Source organism: Rhipicephalus sanguineus, chromosome 9 (assembly GCF_013339695.2).
Source record: "Rhipicephalus sanguineus isolate Rsan-2018 chromosome 9, BIME_Rsan_1.4, whole genome shotgun sequence".
Lineage (NCBI taxonomy): Eukaryota > Metazoa > Arthropoda > Arachnida > Ixodida > Ixodidae > Rhipicephalus > Rhipicephalus sanguineus.
Window position 1 is genome coordinate 46,126,054 of NC_051184.2, and position 20,776 is coordinate 46,146,829.

General features: G+C 44.9%; 1 protein-coding gene across 3 annotated transcripts in view; it reads left to right on the plus strand.

Moving 5' to 3' along the window:
* Window positions 1-68: 68 nt before the first annotated feature.
* Window positions 69-20,776, plus strand: part of LOC119405104 (WD repeat-containing protein 76) — a 25,760-nt gene continuing 5,052 nt past the window's right edge. Inside the window, exons 1-12 of one of the 3 annotated variants that reach the window (XM_049419210.1) lie at window positions 69-256; window positions 361-459; window positions 1,406-1,465; window positions 2,161-2,244; window positions 2,762-2,820; window positions 3,559-3,658; window positions 7,834-7,991; window positions 8,473-8,626; window positions 9,362-9,514; window positions 10,210-10,325; window positions 11,446-11,544; window positions 12,378-12,527. In XM_049419210.1, the coding sequence (XP_049275167.1) occupies window positions 212-256; window positions 361-459; window positions 1,406-1,465; window positions 2,161-2,244; window positions 2,762-2,820; window positions 3,559-3,658; window positions 7,834-7,991; window positions 8,473-8,626; window positions 9,362-9,514; window positions 10,210-10,325; window positions 11,446-11,544; window positions 12,378-12,527 (1,277 nt within the window). In that variant the 5' untranslated portion in view covers window positions 69-211. Of the gene's footprint in view, window positions 257-360; window positions 460-1,381; window positions 1,466-2,160; window positions 2,245-2,761; window positions 2,821-3,558; window positions 3,659-7,833; window positions 7,992-8,472; window positions 8,627-9,361; window positions 9,515-10,209; window positions 10,326-11,445; window positions 11,545-12,377; window positions 12,528-20,776 lie in introns of all 3 variants that reach the window. The other 2 variants (XM_049419211.1, XM_037671894.2) reach the window with 2 other exon arrangements.

Below are 20,776 nucleotides of genomic sequence, written 5' to 3' on the forward strand. Positions count from 1 at the left end.
TAAGTAAAAAAAATTAAGGAATTCGCAGGTTGTGCGGGCTTGACAGGTCAAATGACCGACCTCTAGCGTTTTCGCACGCTAGCAGCGCTGGCATAGAGAAAGTTGGCGGCAAGTCACAGCATGTGAAAAGCGCGCGCGCGTGGTGTGCGCACACGTTCGTAGAAAGTCTTGTTTTGTATTGTCATCTGTGTCAGTTGCGTTTGAGTCAACGATGACTACCGTGACGACGTTCTACGGTGCGTCCACGCGGATTTCGGTGAGTGCTTTGCCCAGGCGCCTCTTCAAGCAGCAGTCATATTTGCAGCGCGCGTCTCACCGCCACCATACCGCCATCGCGCTAACCTTTCCTTCATTCGACAGGCGAGACTCACCCTGAAGCGTTTGCGAAAGGCAGAAGCCGAAGCGGAAGAGTCAACGACCACAAAACCACCAGAGCGGGTATGTAGTCGGTATCTCTTCGTTCCATTGCGCCAGGCCAGCTGGCCGTGTGGTCAGCGCAGCCGATGCGCCAGAGCGTCATCAGGGCGTCTTAAACAAGCGCCGTTCGCGTCGCAAAACGAACGTCCGTCAATGACAAACCGAATACTTCGTGTTAATGTCGTATGCGTTTGCACCTTTGGACAGATGACAGGCACAGATACTCAACTTTTACCGAAATGCAGCGCTAATGCAATAACTTCAGATGCTCGGGGAAACGGGCGTAATGGCGTCAATTCCCTGGCTAAGCATCTAAGCCCGCTGATAATGCTAATTTCTCGCGTAATAACTGACGCGTGGGGGTTGTATTCTGCTAAAGTATGCCGTATTTGCAGGATCACATAGCGACAGAACCTGAGCGGTGCACAGTGACGTTTGAATGGAGACCAATCTTGCATGTATGACAGGTTTTAGGTCATGTACGTGACAAGGCAGTTCTTCGAAGTGGATCTGCTTGGCGCGGTCATTGGCAGGCGGCTGGTGATTCTCTCTGTATCATCCATTTTTTTTAATAATTAAGCCTCATCGTAGGAGGTGCGAATCATTGTAGATGAAAACACGAGTACTGTGCCCGAATGTAGTGTTTAAGAACCACATTGCTTTGGATGAAGGGACCCAGGGACGTTCCCTGGTGAATGATTTCTCACCCTGATTTTTCCCTGAACCTATGTCTTGTTTGGACTGCTATACCATGTCACCTATGTGAAATTCGAGTTTCAAGTGAGTGGTTAAGACCAAAGGAACGACTCTGTACCTGCACGTGCAACTTTCAGTTCATCCTGCACTAGCAAAGACGATATCACTGTCACGTTTTTTAGCTTTCCCTGTGGCGTGGATATTTGTGAGTGTTTCTTTTTTCAAACTGGCCTTTTCTAAGCTCAGTAACCTTGTTTATTTCGTACAGGATGACAAGGTACACTCTGCCAAGAAGAAGAAGAAGCAGCGTGCAGATGAAAATGAGGCTGGAGGGGAACCGACAGTTAAGCAGGTAGTCCTTTGCTGGCATTTCGAGCACCTCTGTATTCAGTCACATTGCACATTTCAGTGTGTGCTCTGCAAGCACGCAGGTGGCGATTCCAAAACAATTTTGTGCTTTTCGATTTTGTGTAACGCAAGTTGTAAACATGACAACATGAATTTCGTTGAGCATTTCTTTGTGCTCGATTTGCCACAGAGTTGGTCTTCGCGGTGAACAGAAACGGCCCACTCGAAGCAGAGACAAAGGAAGAGCAGACACAGCAAAAGTGCTGCATTGTGTCTACTCTTCTCTACTCTGTCGTGCCTGTTCTGCTGCTAAAGGCAAGGATGTGGCCCTTATCGTTTGCGGATTATCTCGTTACCGGGGGTGCGAACGTCGGCAGCCAAGTTTATGTCGCCACCTGATGAGGCCGAGTTCAACCAGACAAACATAGAGCTACTGTTGCAGTAACTGAGTGTATTGCACTTCACTCCTGGCGTGCATTTTTTGGCAGCAGCATAATTTTTAGCATACTGCCTTATTTGATTGATTTTTTTGACAGGAGCTCTTGCAGAACATGATAAAGTGTCTTAAGACATTGTGGTTAGACAAAGCGACTGAAGCCATTGGTAACTGGCATCACACAAGCACCATTTGCATATACTGGACAGGCTAAAGCTTCTTAAGGTTTCTAAGTATATTTTCTTCTTTTTCAAAAATTTCAGGAAAAGGAGGAGTCTTACCGATCAGTCATTCAGAAGAACATCGCAGAAAAAATGGCATTTTTGGAATCTCTTGGTGTCGATGAGGTACGTATGCACGACTCTTGGCCACTGTTATTTTAAAAAATAAGTGTGCTCTCTTGGAAGAGGCCATCAAGCCTGACCGGAGACGTGTGGCTTTATTTTTATCCTGCACTTTCTCGAGCTGAGTGTGCCGCATGTCATAGCAAGTGTTGGGTTGCCACGCCTTTGTGCTTTAATTTGTGGGAAGGTCGCAGAATTTAACACTGTTATACTAATCATTTTACATCCGAGTAAGTTGGAAACACTGGATTTATTTATTAATATTTAGTAATTAAGTAAAGGCTTCTTTACTAATTATTACCTTCTTTTCGAAAACTTACTTCATTCACTGTTTTCAAGCAACAGATACTTGGACACACCTGGAATGTTGTCGCTTGTTGGGTGGGAGTACTTTTGATAAGACACACAACTTTTCGTGGTCCCTTCAGGTTTGTCCTAAGGGGCATCTACTGTGTCTTCACACAAATCTTGCTACTGTGGAGTAACTCTTGTAACCGGCCTGACACCTTCTCATTTTCAGTTGAAGGTTTCTCTGGCGCCTCCTCCAGTACATATGCCTGCCAAGTCACCACGCTCAGCGTAAGCATTTTCTCTGCACTGTCCATGTTGAAGTTGTATTTTGAAACATGGAACAGTCTCTGTTGCCAGATGGCGGGCTGCCGGGAGCACTGGGCCATGGCCTCCGAGATTGCGTGCAATGTCGGAAGCCATGACTGGGCAAAGCTCAAACCACCGAGAGCGCTCATGAGAGTGCTGCGATTGCCAGCGTGTCTCATGAGTTGACGTGGCAAGGCAGTGATGAGAAGGAGGGTATAGGTATAATTGTCCATAGCGGCCTTAGTACACGGTGCGTCGCTTAATTTGTGGCGCGAATGATTTGATGATGCTCTAACCTAAACGCTCCCCTGCACTGAGACTCTCTAATCAGAAAAAAAAAGGTCACGGTGGCCGCCATGTTGAGGTACCCAGCGTCGAAAACCTGTCTGTGACGTCACGTGAACACTATGTATTGGTAATATACAATTGAAAACATCTTTGAATGTATGTGTTCAAGGCAGTCTATTTGTGCACTGGAAGAGCAAAATTGGGATATAACTGAGAAGAGAAGGAAAAGAAAAGCACTCGTAAGTGAGGTAGTTACATTTCCAGCCACATTGGTCACATTTCGGAGAGAGTGAAGTAAGAGTTCACGCATCAACTTATGTCAGAACCCCAGGTGGTGATAATTGATCTGGAGTCCCTTGCTACGGTGTGGCTCAATGATATCATGATTTTGGCATGTAGACACCCCAGAATTTATTATTTTGCATCTTGCAGAAAGAAGCCAAAGCAGGAGGTTGAGCACGTAGGGGCCAGGAAAAGCCTGCGACTGCAGAACAAGCCAGCCGTAGCTGAGAACCTTGGCTCTTTCTACCAGGTAAGCATTAATGTAGCTCACCAATGTAGAGAAATGTGAAGGTGTGATGTGCGGGATTAGGTTCATCTGTAAGACTCGCACTTTCTCTTAGCAGGCAATTATCGTAAGGACTCAATAACTCTGAGCTTATGTAGCAATTTACGTACAACTGTAGTAGCACTGTCCAAGCAACCCACAGAACTTAAAGAGCTCAACGATTTGCCGTGAAATAGCATGTTTCGTACTCCTTTGCAACCTTTATCACCTCCCATCCCTTTGCGAAAATTTTGTGATCATCCGTTCGAAATAAAACTCAAAACTAAGATTTTGCCATACCTTCTGACACACTCATTTTATTGCACTACAAACTACAGATGAGTAGAATATCCCTGAGATTGCAAGAGAATGTGACTAATGCATTTCAAGAACTTGTTTGCACGTATGTCATGTCCCGACTTCTAATCATTTGTGGGCTCATTTCCTTTTTTTTTTTTTTTTGACTTCACATGCCTTTTTATGTAGACTACCAAACACTCTTTTGCAGTACAGGATTTTTTTGTGTCTTTTGATTTTATAACTTCAACACAGGCATTGTGCTTACGTGGTATCGTGTGATGTTTTGTTTTCATTTTGCAATGTTTTTCATTGTTTTGCATATTTCACAAAAAACTTGCTGCCAGTGGTGACTAAACCTGAAAGTTTCGCACTATGTGAGTGGCAATGATGTGTTGGCTCATCAAGTTTCAGTAGACTTCATAATTCAAAATTTTTTATTAATTAAACATTTTTGGTTGGCCTGCTATGTTTTCAATGTACTTCAGGAGAATAACACCAATACACACTGCCACTGATTTATGCCGTCAGGCACAGTTAGAAGCGCCGGCTTGCTTGGGGCATCCAACTTCTTTCATTTCAGTGACCTAGTTGAGGCAATCATCATTGCAAACATTAAAAAGTGGCCCGGATTGCGTTCCATGCACGGGTGCGCCTTGAAAAACTGAATGTTAGCAAGGAAGTTGCATTCCGGAGTCAGTTCTATAGCTAACTGAGCCCCCTTAATTCACACGGCTCCATTGTATGAATTCATACTTACTGCTTGTCCATGCCTGAAAACATTGTCACATGGTTGTGACGATGAAGAAGGTTGCAGCAAGACTGGAAAATGCGGAACGCTTTATTGGGCAAACTTGTGCCCGGCAGATGAAAAGTCAAAGTATAAGCAATTCACGCTGTACACTGATAGCGGCAACAGTCATCGGCTGTTGAGTTATCTGATCCTCGGCAAGAACGCACCGTCTTTTATACATCAGTCATCGAACCTTCCCGTGTTATCCCTGGTGCTCCTGTAAGCTCTCAGATAAACTTGACTATTCGCGTCCTAGGCGTAATCTTAACAGAACGATCTCAAAAAAATTGCGAAGCATCCCAGTCATGGCGCCATCCGTGCCGAACGTTGCTAACTTTTTTTTGTGTGGGTGAAACCCGAACACATCAAAATAAAGCAATAAACGTGCGTGGCAATATGTGCTGTCTTTGTTGCTTCTAGCTGAACATTTGTGTCTTTACATCACTGACAGTTTCAAATAAGCTGATTGCCTGCCTGCAGCGTGGCCGCATTTTCTATGCAAGGGAAAATGCTTGAGGCCCTTGTACTTAGATTTAGGTGCATGTTAAAGAACCCCAGGTGGTCAAAAATTTCCGGAGCCTTCTACTACGACGTCCCTCATAATCGTATCATGGTTTTGGGACGTTAAATCACAACAACTATTATTATTATTATTATTATTATTATTATTATTATTATTATTATTATTATTATTATTATTATTATTATTATTATTATTAAAAATTGAGGTAAATGTAAGACGCTATTTGTGCCACCAGTAGGGACATTCTTAGGCTTCTGCGAATAGTAAATTTTAGATTCGAAGCGAATAGTGATTTTGGTCGAATAATTTCTAATCGAATTCGAATAGTATATATCACATATTATAAAGAAAAGCGAGCATACTTGTCATGACCCAACCAACCTGCACAGCGTTTTTTAATAACGTAACAAGGCATGTGCAAATGTCATTCTTTTTGGTTCAAAGGAAGTGGAAGCAACTTTGAAGAGTAGCAGGATTTGGCTTTCGGTGGAATGCAAGTGATAACCTGTAAAATACGTTACGTTTTAAAATTTACTACACTTGGAGCATATAAGCCGGTATAACAAGTTTTTAAATTTTAAAAATGATGAATCGATGTGAGGGTAATATGTTCAATTAACCTTGAAGTGGAGCTTCGCGGCAGTGCGGATTTTTTCTGGAAAGGTGTATTCACGGTACAGCATCCCTCCACCGCAGTGAAACCACCTTTACAGGGGGTTACAAGTGGATTAATATACACCTATTCGTTCATTTCGAAAACTTCGAAATTTTCAATAATTTAAATTCGAATTGAAGCGAATTCGAATACTGTATTATTCGTTCGAATATCCGAAGTGCTCGAATATTCGCACAAGCCTAGACATTCTGGTACTACTTTGATGACGTAGTAGGTCCTCAGTACAAGCAATCATTAGTAGAGCTGTGCAAATAGCAAAATTTTGGGTGCGAAGCGAATTCGAATATTGAAGTGTGAGTGCGAATCGAATCGAATATTTCTCGAATACTTCTAGAATATTTTTCTAATATTTCGAAGCGAAATTGCAGAAAAAGATTCCTAAGCATGTTCTTATGAGATAGCAACACGAAAGTGTTTCTTTTCGCTAGGTTGATGAAGCATTGGCGGGGTGGTGTTTCATAGTTGTCTTATCAAGAATGAGCCAATGTAGAGGCCGAATTTTATTTAAGTAGATGATTTGGTGCAACCAAAGTGTTGCCGACAACACTTTACACATGATAGGCAAAGATGCCATTTCCTCAGCCTCTCCTCCTGTTTAAACTTCTGTGGAAGCCCAACTGATGTGGCGGACAAGGGTGTGCTCCCTTCAAGGCCGGAGTTCCAAATCTGCCTCGTAGGCGTCGATATATAAGAACATCTGAAATTTTGGATGCTAAAAAGCTTCGGCTTCCAATTTTTCGGACTTCCTGCCCAAATTTCAGGTCCAAAACAGCATTAATTGAGCCTCCACCTCTGCCACGTCTTTCATCTTCATGTTGGAACCAGCGTTTTCTTGAGTTAATACATTTGCGACCGTAACGGAGCTTGAAAGGCAGCTGTGCCGCAATACGGGGGTGTGATGAGGTGAAGCATATTGAAAATCTAGGGACTACTTTCAATCGGACGTTGACTGTCTCTTGGCTAAGTTCGACCGTAACGGGGCTTGAAAGGCAGCTTTGCCGCAATACGAGAGTGTAATGAGGTGAAGCATATTGAAAATTTGAAGGGGTCACTTTCAATCGGACGTTGAATGTATTTGTTTTGGAAAGTTCGAATAGTAAAATTCCAGTGCGAATCGAATCGAATAGCAAACACTATTAAAAAAATATTCGAAATTTCGAATATTCGCACACCCCTAATCATTAGTACTCAAGCTATCCATGATAAAAGGAACATAGCAGTGCATTACAAGACTGGATAAAATGCAACTTGTGCATTTCATCCTTGTGCATTTGTGAATTTCTTGATGGAATGCTTGAGAACGATGCAGCCGGTCTAAAAGTTCAGTTTTTGCTGGGCTGTGTGCCGCGACGCCGGCTGTCGGTGTTGAAAGGGCAGGCATGGTAAACGCTACGTTACAAGCCTTTTCTCAAAGGCGGGCAATTTGAATTGCACTTACGGTATCTGGACCACTACAACTTGACTTTCTTTCAGACTAAGCATTTCCTTGGCACGAAACAAGCACTATAACATTTCTGGAACATTGTTTCAACAATCCATGTTGACTTAATATTTGCCTTTACTGTCGCTTTAAACAGCGAAGTGGATTGGTCGTATGTATTTGCTAATGCGCCTGCCACACAGCATTTTTGAACGATATCTGTACACTGCATTTCAAGTGTTATACAAAGTCTGAGATCACCTAGTGCCCTGTGTAAACATTCAGCCACTAAGTAGCACCTAGTGTACATGTACAGCTTTGCATTAGTACACCATGTGAAGATTACTCAAAATGTGCTGAACACAAAATGAACTGTGCGATGTTCTTAATTTGAAGTCGGTGTTGCGTGGCATTGAAAAGGGGCCTTACAGTCAGTTTTCGTCCCTTACAGGAGCCGGTTAAAGAGCGCATTAAACCAGGACCACTGGCCTTCAAGGAGGTTGCTGGGAGCGGTGTCGACGAAGGTGGCAGGTCTTGCCTCTGCGAAGACATCGTGAAGGAAGAGCTCAGCCAAGTGGCCTTAGAGTCTCTCTCAAGAGAAGCTGAAGAGTTGGTGGCGCTCCTATCTTTTTTTTTTTTAATGGGAATCTTTCTGTCAGAAGTATGCTGGGATTTCAAAAGCAGTTTCTGGGTTAACTTATAAAATGACATGCACAGGTTGCGTTTTGCTGATAACTATTTTAGAAAAAGCTAGTCAAGGTGAAAATAAACGACATCAATTTTGAAAGGTGGCGTGCCTCGTGATCGTACAATGGTTTTGGCATGTGAAACCCCAGAAATTATTATTATTAGTGCTAAAATACTACAATGGTACGTTCCACTAAAACACCGTAAAAAAAAACTGACCTGCAAGCTGTGCAGGGAAGCTGTCTTTTATACTTGAATACCTTTCTTTTAGGTTCTTTAATAATACATATTGTTATCAAGTCATTCCTTGTCTGATTAATGTGCCAATTCCATGGGTCTGGGTATGGTCTGCGTGTGTGCGTGTTCATTTTTTTCCCCACAACACTGGGATTCTGCCTTGCAGGTTTCTGGACAGAATGATGGATGTGAATGTCGATGACATGGTTGTGCAGAAAGTGGTGTCAGCTCGCATCACGGCCATGGCTGTCCACCCATCTCTGACTGCAACTCTTGTCTTTGCTGGCGACAAACTGGGAAATTTCGGATTTCTGAAGGTGGTGAGTAAAAATTGCAGGCTACGGTCACACGTGATGTCACCAAATCACCAACTGTTTCATCAGAGCTTAGTATATGTTATTACTTGAGCATGTGAATTGCAACAGCTGTTTTGGAGTTTGCTTGTACTCGCAACTTTGAGGCTGCCGATTTTGTGCAGCGAACATGCTGAAAATGACTTTATTACCAACCTGTTTGCGGCCAAACCTCATTAACATAAGCCTGTGTCCAACCCTAGAATCTTGTTAACGGGAACCTGAAAGGACCAGGAAAATGTGTTCCTTAACAGGAGTTCTGTTTACTGAGAGATGTACAGGAGTGCAGAATTCAAGTACGAAACCAATCATAGTAGGTAGGAACAGTTGTTCCATTTAAGCAGCAGTTCCATTTAAGAGATTTCCTTTTACTGAGAGTCTACAGTACTTTATTGCACCTCACATTCATTTATACAGTTAAGCCTCGATATATAGCAAAATTCTGGATATTGCAAAGTATGACGAGTTTTGTGGCTTATATCATTTATTTGCATATATGAGCGCACCCCGGAAATTTGTTGTCAAAATTAGATTTTTCATCTTTCCCGCATAATGATCGCATCTCGAACTTGGCGCCCTGTGGTTGCCACCATGTTTTGGCCATTGTTGCTACTTTCTTCTTTGCATTTTTGCTTGATCTTCAGTGCTGCTGTGTGACGTACGCCATGGTTAAAATGACTCTTTTTTTTTTTTTAATTTTAGGGCACAGGTGAAAATGTGGTTGAGACGTACACTCCACACGATTCTGGCCTGATGTGCCTGCGGATCCGTCCCGAAGAGCCACAGAAAATTTACTCCGCAAGCTACGACGACACCTTGCGGTGTGCAGACATAGAGCGAGGCATTTTCGACGAGGTGAATAACAATTTGCCTCGATGGGCTTATTTCTCTTCTGGTGGTTTCATGAGATGAAATGTGTTGCTGGCTGGCACAGTCATTATTGCCTGAAGAAATTCTTTAAATTGCTAATAATTTGAGAATACTTGTAAGTTCACACGACTTACTCTATGCACTGCCACCACAGCAATTGCACTGTATACAAATTTTTTTGCCCCTTATTTCCTCCCAGTGAGCACACCTTGTTGGAAGTGCAGTGAGCTTAAGTGGGTCATTAGTGAAAAGTAATTCTCAATGCTGTTGTTTAACTTATGAAAAATATTATTAATAACGTATTTGCCCCGGAATACATGGGCAGCTGCCCTTACAGTTAACAACATTGCCATGGTTGCCTGTGCAGCCTACTCTTGTTACAATAGTCCATGCTAGTCCGATGAAGAAGTGTTTTATCTGAAGTTCCTACTATCTTTGTCATGCTATTTCACTCTAATATCTTCATTTTAAAATTTAAATGATTTGCCTTTTAGTTGTCTGCTATCATTCACAGCCCATGAAAGCATTCCTTGTAAGCATGCAAAGCCCATACTATAGTCGCTTTGACCTCTTAAAATATGTGTCTGTAATTGCATAACTCAGGTGTTCATGTACAAGCAGTGGTAGTTCACTATTTGCCAGTACTGTTAGAGAGCTAAACGTGGTGTGCGTTCTTGCAGTTGTACCGCACTGACCCTGATGTCGGTGTGATGTATGTTGACTGGCTGCTGGACAACACAATGATCGCAGCACACGGCAATGGCCAAGTTTCTTTTCTGGACCCCAGATCGCAAGAGTGAGTGACCCATAATTTAGTGCCCAGTGGAATTTGCTGTGTCGTCTTGATGAAACTGACGTAAATTGTGCCGAAATGAGTCTTTGAATTTGGTGACACCTACTGCTGGCGTGTTAATCATTCCCTTGCCACCTGAAGTTGTCTCTCTGTAGCAGCAGGCAACACTGGGCAGAAGGTTCATAAATGCATGAATGGCAAACGATGGAGAAGTGTTGCTTTCCTGCCCAAGGAATGTGCAGTCGGTTCTAGCTTTCATGTGGCGTGTTTCCTTGGTAAACCACCTGCAGTCATACCCGACTATGTCGAACTCGGTTAAGTCGAGGTATCCTTTATATCGAAATATTTTCAAACCAGACAATGTTTTAACGTCAGTGCAAATGAAAATTTACGGCTACATTGAACGAAACTAGCCGGAACACTTCATTGTCGCAAAACGTCTGAAGAAGTAGGCTTTTTCTTGAAAAGGGGGCTTTCCCACATGCATTTGGGAAAGTGAGCGTTGTGTTTATGAGGGCTCTTCAATGAACAAGTAATAGCTACCGCTTGCTACCACGTGCTTTCTGCTGCGACAGTATCCCTTTTATGCATTTGAAATGCCCACTGTGCGAGGTCACCGTTCGCTTCTCCGTCATTCTGCTGTGAAAGATGGTAATGTCGACCATCTGAAACACCCCAGAAGTATTTGACATCGCGAAAATGAGTTAGCACTATGGGATGGCGCATATATGCAAATTCTCAGTGGGAGGGATGGTGACTGCTGGGAGCGTAGCTGCCATTTTTTGCTTAGGTCATAACCTGCTGATGAAAGTTGCTCATAACTTGCTGATGTTGACGATAACTTGCTGATGAAATCAACTAGTTCGCAGCATGGTTTCCGAGATCAAGTGGCTTGTGCTCCAAGGTTATGGACATCATGTGCTTGCAATGTTTCATGACAAAAACGCTTCCTAATTTTCACCCTCTTTCACAGTTTTGCGAATGGACCTTACACGAGTACACTTCAGTAAACGCAGTGCTTACTTTGCTCTGACTAATGTCTCGAACCTTGTGCTTTCAGACGTGTTTGTCTGCTGCTCTTGTTACCCACTGACTGTGTTTCTACTTGTGCTGCCCTCTGTAGGAAAAAAACTGGCATATACCAACTGCACAATCGAAAAGTGAGGACCATCAATGCCCACCCAACAAACAGCTGGTGGTTCCTGACGGGCAGCACGGATACGTAAGTGCAGGCCAGCTTGCGTACACTGCCATGCGGGCTCTTATTCTCAATGAATTTGAATGCTAGGGCATCTTATCGTACATTCCGAACAGAACACTTTCAGCTGCTCTAGAGCACTCTTGGAGCGCAGGTTGCATTCAGTGGATTGATATCAACCGTTTGGAAAATACTAGGAATGGGTGAATATTCGTGTGCTTCGAATATTCACACGTTTATTACAGTATTCGAAATGAACGAATATATGTATGTTTGAGCGTATATGACCCCCTGTAAAGGTGGTTTCGCTGCAGCGTGTGGGTACTATCCTGTGAAACCACCCATGCAGGGGAAATCCGCACTGCCGCGAAGCCACACTTCAAGGTTAAATGTACATATTACCTTCGCCTCAATTATTTTTTAAGTTTAGAAGGGTGTTATACGGGCTTATATGCGCTAAGTATAGTAATTTTTAAAACGTAACGTATTGTACCAGTTATAACCTGAACCCTACTGCTATACAAATCTTAGTTACTATTCGAAGTTACTTTTCGAACCAAAAAAGTGACATTCCCACATGCCTAGTTCCAATTCTTAAAAATGTTGTGCAAGCTAGTTGGGCCATGACAAACACTGCTCATTTTTCTTTATAATATGTGATGTATGCTATCCGAACAATATGATTCGAAATTATTCGACCAAATCATTGTTCGCTTCGAACCTCAAACTTACTATTCGCCCATCCCTAGAACATACACGTAACCCAGATATATCGGATCGTTGTCTGTGCCTAGAAGTTCTAGCCTGTTGTTCTTTTTGTATTTTCCTTTTGGAGACAATGTGCATTGGTGTTCCAGGATGGTTAAACTTTGGGACTCCCGAATGATGTCCAAAAGAAGCCCCGTGCCCCTCGGCGCGCTGACGCACAACCGTTCCTGTTCTGCGGCGTTCCTCTCGCCTGTCGAAGGAAACAAAGTCCTCTCAACGTCATTTGACGACACACTCAGGTTTGTAATCCTCAACACACTTGCATAGTTTATTAGTCTTTTTTTTTTGTTTTAGTGTTCCTGCAGTTTTAGAAGGGGTTCATTAGAAAAAATTACACCATCTCCCGCTAAAGGGGACCATGAGGCGATGCGAAGCCGGAGCAATTGCACGATCGCGTTCCGTTGGCGTTCGTTAGGCATGCTACTGACCTCGTGTCGTGGAACGCGAAGAGGGACGCTACGCGCGTCGTATCTTTTATCTAGCCTGGCCGTTAATTCTGACAGGGCGAGCGGGGAAGGCGGTCGACAGGCGGGCGAGAGGGGGACAGCTTAGGAGAGGAGAGATAAGGGGAGGGGACGCGCATGCGCTCGAGCTCATCGCGGCGTTGCGCAGGAGAGAATTTCGGCATGTCTAGCCTGCGTTTCAGAGGAAGAGTGGAAAGGGGAAGGGGAGAGGGTGAGTGGAGAGGGTATGCACAGTAAGGGTGGTCACGCCGCACACCACCACCACCGGATTGAGCTCCGCCTTAAGATACTTCAGATCTAAAACTTGGCAGTGTAAACAAAGATTGTACAGAAAGAGCAGGACACAAACAAGCACAGTTTGTGTCCTGCTTGTTTTGTGTCAAGTTTGTTTGCGCTGCCAAGTTTTTTTTTTGATGAATCTATACTAACTAGCCAGGCTACCTACCCTTCTGCAATTTAGAAAGGGTGTTAACTGAAATAGCAGCTCCTACAGTCCCAATTTCTCTAAACTGTTGCATGGCAACAAATTTCTTGCAAGAATTGCACGCTTCACCTACAGGTCAGATTCAATCATGCAATTGCTACGTGTCAGTAAATTCTGTGATTTCAGTTAACTAATAGATAGGACTGATGGTTGGGGGAGTTAGGATGGATGCATGCGCCATTTTAAAAAAATCATTTTTTTTTAAACAACTCATAAATGTTGCCTTCATCAGTTTCACACAGATGCTGATGTATGCTGTTTCGGATGCTTCACAAGAGCAAGTCCCTTATTTCTGAGTGCCGTGTTTGATAATCGGTTGTGCTTCTTTTTTACACCGTTTGAGAAGATTCCTGGAAGAGGCAGAAATTACCTGCGTAGAAATATTTTTAATTGCGGAATTTCGCGTACTTGAATTGCACAGTTACAGGCGGATGCTTGCAAAACAAAAGTTACGAGACTGGGGTCCGCCACCTCACACTGAATTGCATTGCAGCTCATTTAGAGTTATAATCTGTTGAGATGTTGTCCAAAAATCATTGGTTTCAGCCTTGGGAAATAAAATAGTTGGTACAATGTGTTACTGGTAATCATGAAACATTTTTTGGTAACTTCTTACTTTTTTTTCAGGTAATCTGTAACATAGTTACTTTTTTTTATGTGGTAACAACAACATTACCCCGTTACAGTTATTAGAACTAGGGGTGTGAGAATATTAGAACATTTTGAATAACGAATCGAATAGTGCATATTCAAAATAGCGAATATTTTTCTAATATTTTTCGAATAATCAGCCACGATGACAAATGCTCGAAGGAAGGAGACATCGGAGCAGCGAGGGGCAACTTTTCTTGTTTTCGTCATCGAATTACCCAGATGCTAGGCAGCCCATGTACTTACGGGACTATCGTCACAAGATTGATCACAGGATGAAGCCGTTTTTGCTTAGAAATCCAGCATCACAGAAGCGACAGTGTCATCAATCCACTATCTGATAACTTACGAAAATTGCTTAGTATTTATGCATCAGTTTCATTTAAAAGTAGAGCTGTGCGAATAGCAAAATTTTGGGTGCGAAGCGAATTCGAATATTGAAGTGTGAGTGTGAATCGAATCGAATATTTTTCGAATATTTCTCGAATACAGTCGAACCCGTTTATAACGAACTCGAAAGTGTTGCGAAAAGTGGTCGTTATATCAGTAGTTCGTTATATATGGACTCGACCTTAAAAAACATGCGCTTGGTGGCCAAGCCGGGTTTTTTTTTTTTTTTTTTCTGTGCACTTTTATTAAAGTGCTAACAACCCCTCCGGTGACAAGCTAAGCATTTTCACGTCGTGAAGCGACGCCCGCTGCGTGCTCACGAGTGAATTAACCGCCTTTGCAATGAACTGACACCGTTTCACCGAAGCACGGTACCGCCACGTGGAGCCGATCATCCCTGGCTAGTTGCGTGCAGCGCGTCGCCTACTCGGCTCGCGGAGTCACTGCCGGGCCACTTGCTGTATGCCGTATGCGCGCGTTTGTACGTTCTTCGTGCCTGCTTCATTCCGGACCGTGCACGGGTGCGGCGAGTAGCCTGTTCGTTCAACGCGGCGAAAACAAGCATTTTGCAAGCAACGTGCACTCTACGTCTCCGCGATGCTCTCACGGCTCTGCACGACGATGCGCGGCGCACTTGAGTTGTCACCTAGTCAAACACGCAGTATACGCTCGCTGTGTAGTACATCGACGTTTCTCGGTGCCCGCGCCGCTCAACAACAGCGAGCTACTTTTTCGACAAAGCGGCGCGCACTAAAAAAGAAAAAAAAAAAAGCGGTCTCGCACGACACGGTGAACTTGCGAACGGCAGCATGGCGCGCTCGTACCGCCGTCAATCCGCACAGTGTACGGCGTACGCCACACGCGCAGCCGAGCAGATGTCTACAGATGACTGTGATAAGGTTGTCGGCTATAACTCATAATTGCACGTTCATCGACGGCCGCCACCTCGCCTTCGCTCTTTTCTGGTGCTTATCCGCGAAGGCATCGCCGCAATCGCGTGGAAATCGTTATCACCGATCGACCGGTCTCTGCCGTTGCCAAAAAGACGGACGACCTTTTGCGGCACACTGTGGCGTCGACGAGTTTAGGGACGCAGTGAACCTTTATGCGATGGAAAGTTATCGCGGTTATCACTTCTTACATTTATGCCTTCTTGCGTTCCAAGGCATTGTTTGTTTCATCGTGGCGGTCGTAGCTGCATTGAACGGTGTCAGGAAAGGTCACTGTGCGAAAGCTGACTGCAAGACTTCATGCTGCCTCCTTTTTTTTTTTCCTCATTGCTATTCTGCCACTGAAGAAAAAGGCTGGAAAGTGAGCGACCTCGCTCGTAGCGTCCGAAATGTGCGTGCGGTGCTCGCCAGGGATATCTGAGTCGCGAGTAAACTGGACCGAGGCATGCGCGAGCGCGCGCCCCTCTCACGCTTTAGAAGGCCCGTTTTAACTTTTTTTCGCTTCGTATGCACCATATTTTTACCGCGACCGTGTCTGAAGTGTTCGTTGTAAAAGTAGGAGGCTTTGAAAAATGTTCGCTATATGTGGACGCAGCTTCAATGGTTAGCATTGGAAAATCGTAAGTGCACCCAAATATGGTCGCTATAACCGATAGATCGTTATACGTGGGATCATTATAAGTGGGTTCGACTGTATTTCTAGAATATCTTTTTAATACTTTGAAGCGAAATTGCAGAAATAAAAGTTAGAGAGGATTCTTAACCATATTCTTATGAGATAGCAACATGAAAGAGAGGATTCCTAACCATATTCTTATGAGATAGCGACATGAAAGTGTTTCTTTTCGCTAGGTTGATGAAGTGCTGGCGGGGTAGTGTTTCACAGTTGTCTTATAAAGAATGAGGCAATGTAGAGGCCGAATTGTATTTATGTACATGATTTGGTGCAACCAAACTGTTGCCGACAACATTTTACACATGACAGGAAAACATGCCATTTCCTCAGCCTCTCCTCCTCTTTCAACTTCTGTGAAAGCCCAACTGATGTGGCGGACAAGGGTGTGCTCCCTTCAAGTCCGGAGTTCCAAATCTGCCTCGTAGACGTCTTTATATAAGAACATCTGAAATTTTGGATGCTAAAAAGCTTCGGATTCTGATTTTTCAGATTTCCTGCCCAAATTTCAGGTCCAAAAAAGCCTTAATTGAGCCTCCACCTCTGCCACATCTTTCATCTCCATGTTGAAACAAGCGTTTTCTTGAGTTAATACATTTGCAACCGCAGCGGAGCTTGAAAGGCAGCTTTGTCGCAATACTGGGATGTGATGAGGTGAGGCATGTTAAAAATCTAGGGACCAGTTCCAATCGGATGTTGACTGTCTCTCGGCTAAATTCTACCGTAACGGAGCTTGAAAGGCAGCTTTGCCGCCATACCGGGGTGTTATGAAGTGAAGCATATTGAAAATCTAGGGACCACTTCCAATCAGACGTTGACTGTTTCGTGGCTATGTTCGACCGTAACGGAGTTTGAAAGGCAGCTTTGCCGCAACACGCGCCGCAGGGGCGTCTGCGGAAGCAGGCGTTTGGTGTGTAGCGACACCAGGGACCCGAGCTAACGGGGGGGTTTCGACCCCCTCCCACGCCTAGCCGTGCGTGGCTTTGCCGTGTCCGGGGAAAAGGGGATCCTGGGGGTTGAGCCGACGCCGGGTGATTGGACCTCTAAGGCCCCCCGGCAGAGGCAACACACCCCTTTGGCCCCGGCTTCACGTAGACGGCACCCCTGGGCTGACCCACCCAGGGGAAATCGGCGGTCGCCTTTTCCTATTCCCCTCTCTGATCGTTCGCTTTCCTATCCTCTTTCCTCGCTGTCCTGTCTTCTAATCTCTTCTGTTACTTCCCCATTTTCGTAGGCGGCCCGGGTTAACCGTGTATATGTGTCCTCTCTTGGACATAATATATTAGGTTATAGCGGCATTGTACGGCTGGCGTCTGCAGCCTTAGATCATAAGTGCTGCAGCGTCCCCAAGTTGGACTCCATGGTGGGTGGCCGCCACTGCTGCCGAAACACACACAACTATAATGGAAACAGCTCCATTCCCCCGTCTCCTTGATCGTTACCCTCACAAGAGGGTACGCACCGATGAAGTGCTCAATTCCCTGGCCCGAACAGCAGAAACATTTCCAAAGTTTCATGTCCTTCACAGCCAGAACCCTGACAAACTCGCAAGAACTATTTCACCATTCACAGTCGCAAAATCCTTGACCGAAGCTTTAGGGCCGGGCTACAAGGTAACCAAAATGGCGAGCGGTGACCTTCTTCTCGAAGTCACAGCGAAACAACAGTATGAAAAACTCAGCATTCTCGCATCACTTGGAAGCATAGCCATTACAGCGTCACCCCATAGGTCCATGAACACCTCACGCGGTGTCGTTTCTGAAGTAGACCTCCTTGACTTGTCTGAAGCTGAACTGCTAGAGGGATGGAAAAGCCAGAACGTAACTGATGTGAAACGAATCGTTATTAGAAGAGAAGGAAAAGAAATCCCAACGAAACACCTGATTCTCACATTTGCAACCAGTGTTGTTCCCCAAACCATTGAAACAGGCTACATAAAATTAAATGTCAGACAATACATTCCTAACCCCAGACGTTGCTTCCAATGCCAGAGATTCGGCCACGGATCACTCAGCTGCCGTGGTCATCAAACTTGTCCTAAATGCGGTGTACAAGGCCACCCCTCCGACAACTGTGCTGAGCCACCACACTGCGTCAACTGTAACGGCAACCATCCTGCATACTCACGTTCATGTCCAAGCTGGAAAAAAGAAAAGGACATCATCACATTGAAATACAAAGAGAACGTTTCTTTCCGCGAAGCCCGTAAAAGGTGCTCACCCTTTCACAGCACACCCTACGCTGATGCGGCGCGCCGGGGGGCCGCGACGCATCGGCCCCCGCCACTCCCTCGGTCTGCGCAGAGCGACCCGTCGGCTGTGGCGCCTGCCCCCACGGCGGCACTAGTCAGGTCTACTCCGCCAACTAGCGAACAGGGACCGGCGGCTCCAGGGCCGTCGGGTCTCAAGGCCTCGTCACGCCAGACGAGGCCCGAAACTCGAGCCACTAGCCCGACCGTGCGGGCATCCAGTGCCTCCGAGGAGGCAATGGACACGGCATCGGCACCCCTGGTGCCGAAACACCGGCGCAGTTCTCTGGACTGCGCCAAGAAAACAAAAAAGCCAATAACGGGGCCGGACGACCGTCCTGCCTCCTGAAACAAAGTATTTCATTTGAACACTCCACACTTCCTTACTGTACACACAGCACCTTTTATCATTAATATGCACACAGAAATATTACAGTGGAACATCCGAGGCCTTCTGCGAAACCTCGATGACATTCAAGAACTCCTTCACGAACTCAATCCAAAAGTGCTGTGTGTACAAGAGACACATTTAAAACCACAACACAAAAACTTTCTACGCAACTACCTCATTTTTCGAAAGGACCGAGATGATGCCATGGTATCATCCGGTGGTGTAGCCATTATAGTCAACCAATCAGTAGCATGTACACATTTACCACTACAAACGTCCCTGGAGGCAGTGGCTGTTCGAGTGGTTCTTTTGAACAAACACGTCACCGTTTGCTCTCTTTACATACCTCCACACTACCACCTGCAAAAACATGAATTCCAGTCCTTAATAGATGAACTTCCGGAACCTTACCTTGTACTTGGAGACTTTAATGCACATAGCAGTCTATGGGGCGATTCTCGGTGCGATGCGCGAGGTCGTCTAATTGAACAATTCCTTTTCTCTTCGGGCGCTTGTCTGTTGAATCAGAAAGACCCAACATATTACAGCCTCTCTAACAATACATACTCGTCTATAGATCTCAGCATTACATCTCCATCATTTCTACCCTTACTTCAATGGAAGGTCATTAATAACCCCCACGGAAGTGATCACTTTCCTATAGTTCTGAGCACACAAATAGTAAATGAATGTCCCCCACAGGTTCCCAAATGGCACATTGACAAAGCCGATTGGGAACAGTTTCGTAAGACGGCTCTCTTAAGTTGGACAGACATGTGTGATTTAAGCATAGGTGCAGCTGTAGACTACTTTACAGCTTTTCTGATTAATGCTGCCACCAAATGTATCCCACAAACAAGTGGACTGTCTGGCAAACGACGGGTCCCATGGTGGAACAAAGAATGCCGGAAGGCGCGCAAAAAACAAAACAAAGCATGGAGGTTGCTTCGGGACTCTCCGACAGCCGAGAACCTAGACAGTTTTAAAAACATAAAATCTCAAGGCAGGAGAACGCGCTGACAGGCAAGAAGAGAAAGTTGGGAGAAGTTTTTAACGGGGATCAATTCGTATACACAGGAGGCTAAGGTCTGGAATATGGTTAGTAGGGTAGCAGGGCGGCAAGTACATTCACTTCCTTTAGTAAACACACAAGGCGACACCTTGGAAGACCAGGCAAACTTCCTCGGCGCACACTTCGAACAAGTGTCTAGTTCCGCGCATTACTCTGAAGTCTTCCAACGGTACAAAACAAGAATAGAAAAACAAAAACTAGAGCGGAAATGTACAAAACACGAGGCATACAACCAACCCTTCAGCTTAGCTGAGCTCCAGGTATCGCTTAACAGCTGCAGTAATTCCGCCCCAGGTTCTGACCGTGTGGTATATGACATGTTGAAAAACCTACCTGCCGAAACGCAAAAAACCTTACTTTTCCTGTACAATGCTGTCTGGTCTTCCGGCGAAATCCCCTTGTCTTGGAAAGAGGCCATTGTCCTTCCTATTCTAAAACAGGGCAAGGATCCATCCTCCGTTACGAGCTACAGGCCCATCGCACTAACAAGCTGCCTGTGTAAACTTTTCGAAAAGATGATAAACTGCCGACTTATACATTTCCTGGAAACGAACAATCTACTTGATCCGCACCAGTGCGGATTTCGCGAGGGTAGATCCACCACTGACCACCTTTTACGTATCGAGGCACAAATCCGTGACACATTCGTCCACAAGCAGTTCTTTCTTTCTGTGTTCCTCGATATGGAAAAGGCTTACGACACGACATGGCGCTTTGGAATATTAAGAGACCTGTCCCACCTTGGTGTGCGTGGTAGAATGCTAGATATAATAGAGAGCTACCTGTCGGATCGTACGTTCCGTGTCCGAGTAGGAAATGTTCTGTCCAGACCATTCGTTCAAGAAACTGGAGTGCCACAGGGTGGTGTACTCAGCTGTACACTCTTTATTATCAAAATGAATTCCTTGCGTCTTTGCATACCACGAAATATGTTTTATTGCACATATGTCGACGATGTACAGGTCGGTTTTAAATCTTGCAACCTTTCCATGTGTGAGCGGCAGGTCCAACTAGGGCTGAACAAGATCTCCAAATGGGCAGATGAGAATGGTTTTAGTCTTAATCCTCAAAAAAGCACCTGTGTCCTGTTCTCTCGAAAGAGAGGCCTTTATCCTGATCCAGATATTGACCTGCATGGTCAACATCTCTCCGTGAAGACAGAGCA